This window comes from Choristoneura fumiferana, chromosome 30 (assembly GCF_025370935.1).
Source record: "Choristoneura fumiferana chromosome 30, NRCan_CFum_1, whole genome shotgun sequence".
Lineage (NCBI taxonomy): Eukaryota > Metazoa > Arthropoda > Insecta > Lepidoptera > Tortricidae > Choristoneura > Choristoneura fumiferana.
Window position 1 is genome coordinate 6563498 of NC_133501.1, and position 9705 is coordinate 6573202.

At 43.1% G+C, this 9705-nt stretch overlaps 1 protein-coding gene across 1 annotated transcript in view; it reads left to right on the top strand.

Moving 5' to 3' along the window:
* Dcr-1 (Endoribonuclease Dcr-1) overlaps window positions 1-9705 on the top strand; it is a 113154-nt gene that overhangs the window by 100744 nt on the left and 2705 nt on the right. The window contains exons 37-43 of the mRNA XM_074110296.1: window positions 280-414; window positions 3187-3274; window positions 3866-4009; window positions 4744-4873; window positions 5754-5844; window positions 7379-7487; window positions 7872-8004. Of these exons, the coding sequence (XP_073966397.1) occupies window positions 280-414; window positions 3187-3274; window positions 3866-4009; window positions 4744-4873; window positions 5754-5844; window positions 7379-7487; window positions 7872-8004 (830 nt within the window). The remainder of the gene's footprint in view (window positions 1-279; window positions 415-3186; window positions 3275-3865; window positions 4010-4743; window positions 4874-5753; window positions 5845-7378; window positions 7488-7871; window positions 8005-9705) is intronic.

Below are 9705 nucleotides of genomic sequence, written 5' to 3' on the forward strand. Positions count from 1 at the left end.
CGCGACCCTGACGTTTTGCGGACGTTGGACGACGAAAAGGTAAGTAAACTGTGTGTCCTCCTGTAGAAGTCCATAGCGGACTCACGTTTTACGGACGTTGGAGCGCAAACCGAAGGTTACGCCGTGCTCATAAAATATGTAAGCTGTTAATTAATGTTCGTCACTAATTTGGAAAAAACTCGTATCTCAAATCAATACGTCAACAAAATTGACCTTTTACTCATGAATATGTGTATATATATTCATATGTTATGCTAAGTTTGTAATTCTACTTTGCAGAAGAAAGCCGCCAGCAACAAGGGGTCCCGGCGCGCCCGGCACGACTCGTCGTCCTCGGAGGAGGGCGACGACGCGCCCCCCCGCCCCGTCGGCTCGCTGGCCCCCTACAGGGACAAGGAGGGACAGTGGATCCTGGTAAGAGCGTCTGATACTCATCATCATCATCATCATCGGCGACTCGTGGCAATTTGGTAGCACTAGTGATGAGACAAACTAAAACTTTAGAGATCGTTTTTAATATTGAAAAGTTACTTTCGTTACTGAGACTGCGACCGAAAGGTAAACGTGTTTATCAGAAGGCAAAAAGTAATATCAAATATCTAAGATGATATCTTACAATAAAAATATGAATATCTTATTACACAAAATAGAGAAATTTAAATCAAAGAGAATATCCCATTTTACCCATCACGTTAGTCGAAGTCGAAAGATTATTTTCTTACACCAAGTGTATTTTCTCAAATATACAATATAAGATAACTTCTAAAAAATTACAGCAAATATTGATTGTCTTATCACGAATGTCATACATATATTCAATGATTGAAAATAGTTTCTCTTGCTCGACTCATACAGAATTCAAATTCAAATTCAAATTCAAATGATTTATTCAGTAAATAGGCCGCAATGGGCACTTTTACACGTCATTTTTTAAACTACCAGCGCTTTCGGAAAGACCATCATTGCCAAGAAGAATGCGCCGCAAGAAACTTGGCAGAAAAATATTGTCACGTCACTAGTCTTTCAAAAACGTCAAATGCTACCTCAATGCCACGAGTCGCCGATGTTTAATCATCATCATCATCATCATCATCATCCTAGCCTATCGTAGTCCACTGCAGGACAGCAATTTTCATTATGAAGTGACGGCAATATAGGGTGCATCGTCGATACGATATTTTTTATTTACTTTATAAATTAAAACTTGGCAATGCATGTAGTAGTCGAACAGAAAAACAATTTTTAAGACATCTTTAAATAAAAAGGTTTGGATTTTAAGATTAGACAGAGAAAGACTTACTGGCATGTGACGTTTCAAAAAATCGCTTGAAATCCAATTTTGAACCGAATTAATTTTTCTCTTCGCGTCATTTTTATAATAATATAAAGAATATGGCGAATTAAACAGTTGTCAATACCGATTACTGGCCTTATTCTAAAAATTACCTCTGGTTAGCTATAAATAGAATTCGTTCCCCACATCTATCGACGCTTAAAGGTAGGCGTCCACTGATGCGCATTGTACGCTTCGGACGTATCGGATTTGTTGCTTTGTATAGTAATGTGCGATCCGTACAGCGCGGATCAGTGGACTCACTTCTCTATACAAAGAACACTACAATCCGTTTGATGCGATACGTCCGAAGCGTACGATGCGGATCAGTGGACGCTTGACTTAATCGGCTTGAGCCGACCGAAAAACGCTTTATATGTTCACGCGATAAGAGAAAAAAAAACCGGCCAAGAGCGTGTCGGACACGCCCAGAATAGGGTTCCGTAGCCATTACGAAAAAATTAAGTAATATTTTTCTAAGGATTTCGTATTTTATACGGAATCTTCCAAGTTTAGGTATAATTTATTTACTCATAAACTACTAATAATTCTCAAGCAAACTTAGCCGTTATAGTTTTCCTTAAAAGTTTGATATACTTACTACCATCCTGAATTTTCTAAAATTTTTCCACCCACCGGTTTAGATTTTAGAGGGGGGGGGGACGCTCGTAATGAAAATTTGCACTTTAAAGTTGAATATTTCGCAAACAAAGCATTGAATCGAAAAATCGTCTTAGCAAACCCCTAAAAGACCTATCCAACGATACCCCACATTATAGGGTTGGAAGGAAAAAAAAACACCCCACTTTACGTCTATGGGAGGTCGCTTAAAAAAATTTTTTTAATTGTACCATTTTGTCGGCATAGTTTACCTATATAACCGTGCAAAATAACAGCCTTCTAGCATTGATAGTCCCTGAGCAAAGCCGCGGACGGACAGACAGACAGACAGACATGGCGAAACTATAAGGGTTCCGGAACCCTAAAAAGACGTCTTCCCGTCGGTAAACGTCGTTTCGCATCAACCGAGCCGATCAACGTCTCTTTCGCTCTTATTGCGTGGACATAAAGAGTTTTTTGATCGGCTAAAGCCGATTCCGCGTTGAAGGAGACCCTTAAGGCGCGGCCACATGCAAGTCGCTCGACGCTTCCCTCTGTTCCAGCGTCAAACCTGGTCACGTGACATATAAATAAAGCGAAAAATGTTGAGCTTTATCGCTGGATAAAAACCTTTAATTTCGTCAAAAACGCTGTTATTTTTGTTTCTTTCACTCCAATTTATTTCAATTGTACCACTGCCACGACTGCTATTAAATGAGATTAAGAAATCAGCTTCCAAGACCAAGATCATTCCTGCAAGTAGCCATCTTGTCGCTGCTGCTCGACGCGGCGACTTGACGCTGCTTTTTTGAGTCGCGGGAAATTCAAGATCACAATGAAAATGGGGTCACGCAAGGCTCGGAATCGGTTTATAAAATAGCGGTAAATACCGGTTTATTTCCGTTTAACTCCGAACTTTCATAAGAACGCGAACGTTTTTAAGAACTTCACTATAACCTAAATAAACCGGTTTATTCGACGAGTGTTAGCTGGCCGGGCGGCGACGTTTATTCTGCGCCGGAACAAACCGGTTTATATTATTCTAAACCGGTTAATCAGACAAGAGCTTTATAACGGTTAATAACGGTTTCGCGAACGAAACCAAAATTCAAAGGTTTTGCGCCAAGTATGTACATGATAACGGTTTGGAAATTTAACCGGTACCCGAACCTTGGGTGACCAGATTTATCGCTGCCAGCGAGCGACGAGCGACTGCACGTTGCCGCAACTTTACCGTGCATGTTTTGTGTCAGCCGATGTTCGGGGAGTTGAAGGCGCCGCCGTCCCCGCTGCTGCGGTACATCGCCGACCCCGAGGGGGAGCTGGAACAGATGCTCTCAGGTCAGTGCAATCATTTATTTATGTGTTTACCCGCGGCTTCGCACACGTAAATCCATAAGATCCAGCAGCTGAATTGAAGTCGGGATTCTTAAAAATTCCCGTGGGAATTCCCGTAAATTAGATCGTGGTTATTTCGAGATTTTATCCCTATCCCGTGGGAATATCGGGATAAAAGTGGCCTATGTTTTATTCCATGCAGGTGGTAGGACCTTGTGCAAGGTCCGCCCGGATTGCTACCACCATCTTGCTCGCTAATCCTGCCGTGAAGCAGCAGTGCTTGCACTGTTGTGTTTCGGCGTGGAGAGTAAGACAGCCGGTGAAATTACTGGCACTTGAGGTAACCCATCTTAGGCCTCTAGGTTGGCAACGCATCTGCAATACCCCTGGTGTTGCAGATGTTTATGGGTGGTGGTGATCTCTTACCATCAGGAGACCCACGTGCTCGTTTGCCATCCAGTTAAATAAAAATAAAAAACCAGATTCCAGCTATCTACACCAAATACTTAGGAATATGGCAAATCAGCCACTAATCCTTTCTTTACGCAAGTCCGTCTCGTTCTGGGCCGGGTTTTCAATAACTGTTTGTTGTAGGTTATGACGCCTTAGAGCGTACCCTCCAGTACCGGTTCAAGGACCGGTCGCTGCTGCTTCAGGCGCTGACGCACGCGTCGCACCAGCGGAACAGGCTCACGGACTGCTACCAGCGACTCGAGTTCTTAGGAGACGCCATCTTGGGTGAGACCGGACACTCGATACGGTGCTTGACACAGTGGCGTAGCGAGCGTAGCTCGGGACGGAAGACCATTATGCCACCCTCTTATTTAAATATTATATTTAAAAAATTGTAATATACAGTTATTACAAAAAAAAAAACAGTTTCGGAACGTTCGATCCTTTTCCCAAAATACCCGTTTTAAAATAACAGTTTCCTAAATCGACCGTATGCCAAATGATCCGTTTCCCATAGCGTCCGTTTACCAAAAGACCCATTTCTCGTAGCATCCGTATGCCAAAAGATCTGTTTCTCATTATACCCGTATTCCCAAAAGACCCGTTTCTCATAGCGTCCGTATACCATAAGACCCGTTTCTCGCAGTATCCGTAGGCCATAAGATCCGTTTCTCATTTTCCGTATTGTAAAGAGGTTTCACAAATACACATATACCTATGTATTAACAACGGGTGCTTTGGGAAACGTATATCAAGACAAACGTATCTTTCGGGAGAAGCACATTTTGAGGGGATTATTTAGGAAAAGGTAGTGACGGGAACGGTCATTTTGGAATTAGGTCTTTTTGGGAAATGGATATCAAGCCAAACGTATCTTTTGGGAGAAGCACATTTTGGGAAACACTTATATCGGAAAACGGATTATTTAGGAAAAGGTAGTGACGGGAACGGATGTTTTGGGTAACGGTCAGAACGTTCCGAATCCCAAAAAACTAGTATTGTATTGTATTGTGTCGCAGACTACCTGATCACGCGGCACCTGTACGAGGACCCGCGGCGGCACTCGCCGGGCGCGCTCACCGACCTCCGCTCCGCGCTCGTCAACAACACCATCTTCGCCACGCTCGCCGCCCGCCACGGCTTCCACAAGTACCACCGTGCCATGCCACATCATCATTATCTCTCTTCACTATTATGTCCCATGATCATTATATCCTATCATCATTATGCCCCATCATCATATGTCCCATCATAATATATCTCATCATTATTATGTCCCATGATCATTATATCCTATCATCATTATGCCCCATCATCATATATCTCATCATTATTATGTCCCATGATCATTATATTCTATCATCATTATATGCTATCATCATTATGATGCTCCATCGCCCAAGTCCCATCATCATATATCTCATCATCATTATATCTCATTATTATGTCCCATGATCATTATATCCTATCATCATTATGCCCCATCATCATATGTCCTATCATCATATGTCTCATCATCATTATGTCCTATCATCATTATTCATCATCAGCCAAAACACTACTGCTGCGGGAGTCCAGCCAAATAAAACCAGTGCCTTTAAGACATTCTGCTTTGTGTGGCATCTAGTTTAAGGCTACGTTTTCACCAGAGATGTGCGAAGTTGCGTTGCGAGAAATGTGATTTTGTTTTTATTCGACTGGATGGCAAACAAGCAAGTGAGTCTCCTGATGGTAAGAGATCACTACCGCCCATAAACATCTGCAACACCAGGGGTATTGCAAATGCGTTGCCAAGGCTTAAGATGGGATACCGCAAGTGCCAGTAATTTCACCGGCTGTCTTACTCTCCACGCCGAAACACAACAATGCAAGCACTGCTGCTTCACGGCAGGATTAGCGACCTGCAACCTGCTGTGTTTATCGGGAATCAATAGAAACTCCTTATTTACCTATCTTCCCTCAGCACATCTCTATTAGAAACAGTTCGGCGGAGTGAGGCAGTAATTCAACAAAAACTTTGTTTTTGAAGGTACTTCCGTCACATGTCGCCCGGCCTGAACGAAGTGCTAACGCGGTACGTCAAGATACAGGAAGAAAATGGACACTCCATAAGCGAAGAGGTAACACATAACAGGCGATCTTTTCTCCTGCTTTTATTTCAAACTGGCTGTTGCTTGCGACTTTGTCCGCGTAGAGTTTGTTTATCGCTGTCCCGCGGGAACTTATTTTCCGGGATAAAAACTATCCTATGTACTGTGGAGTCAAGCTGTGTACCGAATTTCATCTTGATCGGTTCAATGGTTAGGGCGTGAAGGGGTAACAAACAGACTTACAAATTTTCGCATTTATTTCGCATATACTCGTATTAATTCACTTAGTTAGACGACCGGATGGCCAAGTCGTTAGAGAACCTGACTACGAAGCTTGAGATCCCGGGTTCGATTCCCGGCCGGGGCAGATTTGTATGAATAATACGAATGTTTGCTCTCGGGTCTTGGATGTTTAATATGTATTTTAGTATGTATTTATCTATATAAGTATGTTTATCCGTTGCCTAGTATCCATAGTACAGTCAAGGGCAAAGATATCGACACGGCCAAAGTTACAAATATATGTATACACGACTTTATGCACTTAACATTAAGGCCGTGTATACATATTTTTGCAACTTTGGCCGTGTCGATATCTTTGCCCTTGACTGTACCAGCTTTGCTTAGTTTGTTACTAGGTCAATTGGTGTCAAGTGTCCCAATGATATTTATAATATTAACTAGCTTTACCCGCGGCTTCGCCCGCGTGGAGTTCGGTTATCGCGCACTGTACCCTCGGGAACTGTGCATTTTTCCCGGATAAAAAGTAGCCTATGTCACTCTCTGGCCCATAAACTATCTCGATGCAAAAAATCACGTCAATCCGTCGCTCCGTTTCGTATTTATAATATTAGTAGGATAATTATATAATTATGGATGGGACTAGCGTTTTTCCCCGGCTTCGCACTCGTAAACCATTACACCTTACAATGAGCGCTATCGTTTTTTGTCTCACTAGATGGCGCACTGTTGCGTGAGGTTTTAAGTATGGCTTTCAAAGTCTGTTATTACGGGCGTGAAAACAAGTTTAGATTAAAATCATATTTATACACCTTAAAACCGTACCATAAAAATATCGAGCATGCCACAGTGTTGCAAAGTCCCCGTTTTGTTCGGAAAAAAGGGAGGACAAAGGTTCCGAAAGACAAAACTGCCTCAAAACATTCATTGCCCCGGAACGCATATTTGCCATAATTTTTTTTTTTTTTTATTCAACTGGATGGCAAACGAGCAAGTGGGTCTCCTGATGATAAGAGATCCCCACCGCCCATAGACACCTGCAACACCAGGGGGATTGCAGATGCGTTGCCAACCTAGAGGCCTAAGATGGGATACCTCAAGTGCCAGATAATTAATTAATTTCAGATATTGCAAAATATTCACAGTATTATTCTAATTATAAATAACCCGCGTAGCTCACCCAAAAACGGTGAGATTTGATATTTCGGAGACCTCACGCTACACTAGCGCCTCTAGTGGCGAATTCATACGCGATAGCCCTCATTGAGTTTTTTAGTCCGCGTGTTTCTGTCAGTCATAATGTTTATCCCCCCCCCCCCCCCAGCACTACCTGATCCACGAGGACGAGATGGAGCAGGCGGAGGACGTGGAGGTGCCCAAGGCGCTCGGGGACCTGTTCGAGTCAGTGGCCGGCGCCATCTTCCTAGACTCAGGTAACTATGGGACGCCTTCTTGCTGTACGAGTGTTTATGTAGCCAGTGTCTTAATCTCGTTAACCACAAAGTCCTAAATTTAGGACATAACGTCAAAGCAAAGGTAATGACAACTTTTACTGATTGACTTAATGTTGCAATTGCAATAATCGAAATTTAATTTAAGTCAATTTTATCGGACTTATTTGTGACAATCCGTAGCAAAAGGGTCCTTATGGCACCCTTTTGCTACGGATTGTCACATTTTAATTTATTATTTTTAATTGTTATTTGATAGTGTACCTATGGAATTACGTCTGGAATATATTTTTTAATTTATCTAATAGACTTCTAGACCATTACATTGCTTTTCTTCTTCTTAGTATTTTTAATTAATATCACCAGGCATGTCTCTGGCGGCGGTGTGGAACTCATACGTGCTGCTGATGGGCGCCGAGCTGGAGGCGTTCAGCGCCGCCGCGCCCAAGTCACCCGTCAGGGAACTGCTGGAGGCCGAGCCCGACACCGCCAAGTTCGGGTGAGTGCAGACCCCCCCCCGCCGCGCCGAAATCGTTCGAAACGAGACGACCCAAGCGGTTGAGGATTTGAGGTCCCGTGTCCGATCCCCGGTCGGGACACTAAAACTTCATCATCATCATCATCCCAGCCTATATACGTCCCACTGCTGGGCACAGGCCTCCTCTCAGAACAAGAGGGCTTGGGCCGTAGTTCCCACGCGGGCCCAGTGCGGATTGGGAACTTCACACGCACCATTGAATTGCTTCGCAGGTTTGTGCAGGTTTCCTCACGATGTTTTCCTCCACCGCAAAGCTCGTGGTAAATTTCAAATGTAATTCCGCACATGAATTTCGAAAAACTCAAGAGGTGCGAGCCGGGTGTAGTATGGTAATTGGCCACTTTCAGTGTTTAGCAGTAACACAACAGTTTACTGCTACATAAACGCATATTGCTTGTATCAGCGACAATCGTACTGTATATAAGCTAAGGTAATTACAATAAACATCGTCTTGGACACAACCATCTTAAGGGTTTCACTCTGCTCCCCTGCGCTACCACGCTGCCCATCTCCTCCTACCAATACCATTATTGCACGGGTTTGAACCCACGACCCTCTGCTTGAGAGGCGATAGGTCAAACCACTAGGCCACCACAGCTCCACACTAAAACTTGGGGCGATCAAATTAAAACTTGGGGCAGTCAAATCAAATCTTGGGGCAATGCGACTAAAACTTAGGACAGACGAATCAAATCTTGGGGCAATGCGACTAAAACTTTAATGCGATCACTTTTATTAAACAGCAATTTGGATACAGAAACTAATAAAAATACGCCAAACATACGTTACGTAGGTACGTTAGCTAGTTTAGTTATGAAATAAAGATACGTCATTGTTTGAAGAACCCTGTTGCGGCCTACGTACAGGGGAAACGTTTTCACGTTTAATTTGTGTTGTATTGTATTATATATCTCTTTATTTTACATAATAGTTAACAAGACTAAGGGGCTGTTTAATAATAAATAAGAGTAATTGTACCTATTGTATTGTAAATGTGATGCCGTCTCAGTCTATTCGAACAAAACAAACAGAGACGGTATCACATTTATCCGTCAAATAAATTTAATCAATTGATGGTGAAACAAAGAGTGTTTATGGGGGGTATATCTTTTTAGCGGTCCGAGGGTCCCAACGGTGCTGGCTGAAATTCAGCGCTGGGGCGCTTTAACGCTTCAGCATTATGCTGAGCCAGTGTCCGATTCACGACCGAAATTACACATACTATCCTTCGTGTTGTCGATTTGTACCTTAATACTAATACTATTATTGTGAGCTATGCTTGGGGTTTCTCTACGGGATCGAATTAGTAATGAGGAGATACGTAGAAGAACAAGTCACCGACATAGCCAGGTAAATTAGCTCGTTGAAGTGGCAATGGGCAGGCCATATGGCACGGAGAACAGATGGCCGTTGGGGCCGAAAAGTTCTCGAGTGGAGACCGCGGATCGGCAAACCAACGAAATGGACGGATGACCTGGTTAAAGTTGCGGGTTCACGGTGGATGCAAGCCGCTTCCAACCGAAGCAACTGGAAGTCTATGGAGGAGGGCTATGTCCAACAGAGGACTGCTACGGCTGAGATTATGATCATGATGACTATTGTTGTGTCTTGTGTTGTGAATAAATGTATTCCTTGTTTTTTTGACTTACTGTTTGTCCTTAG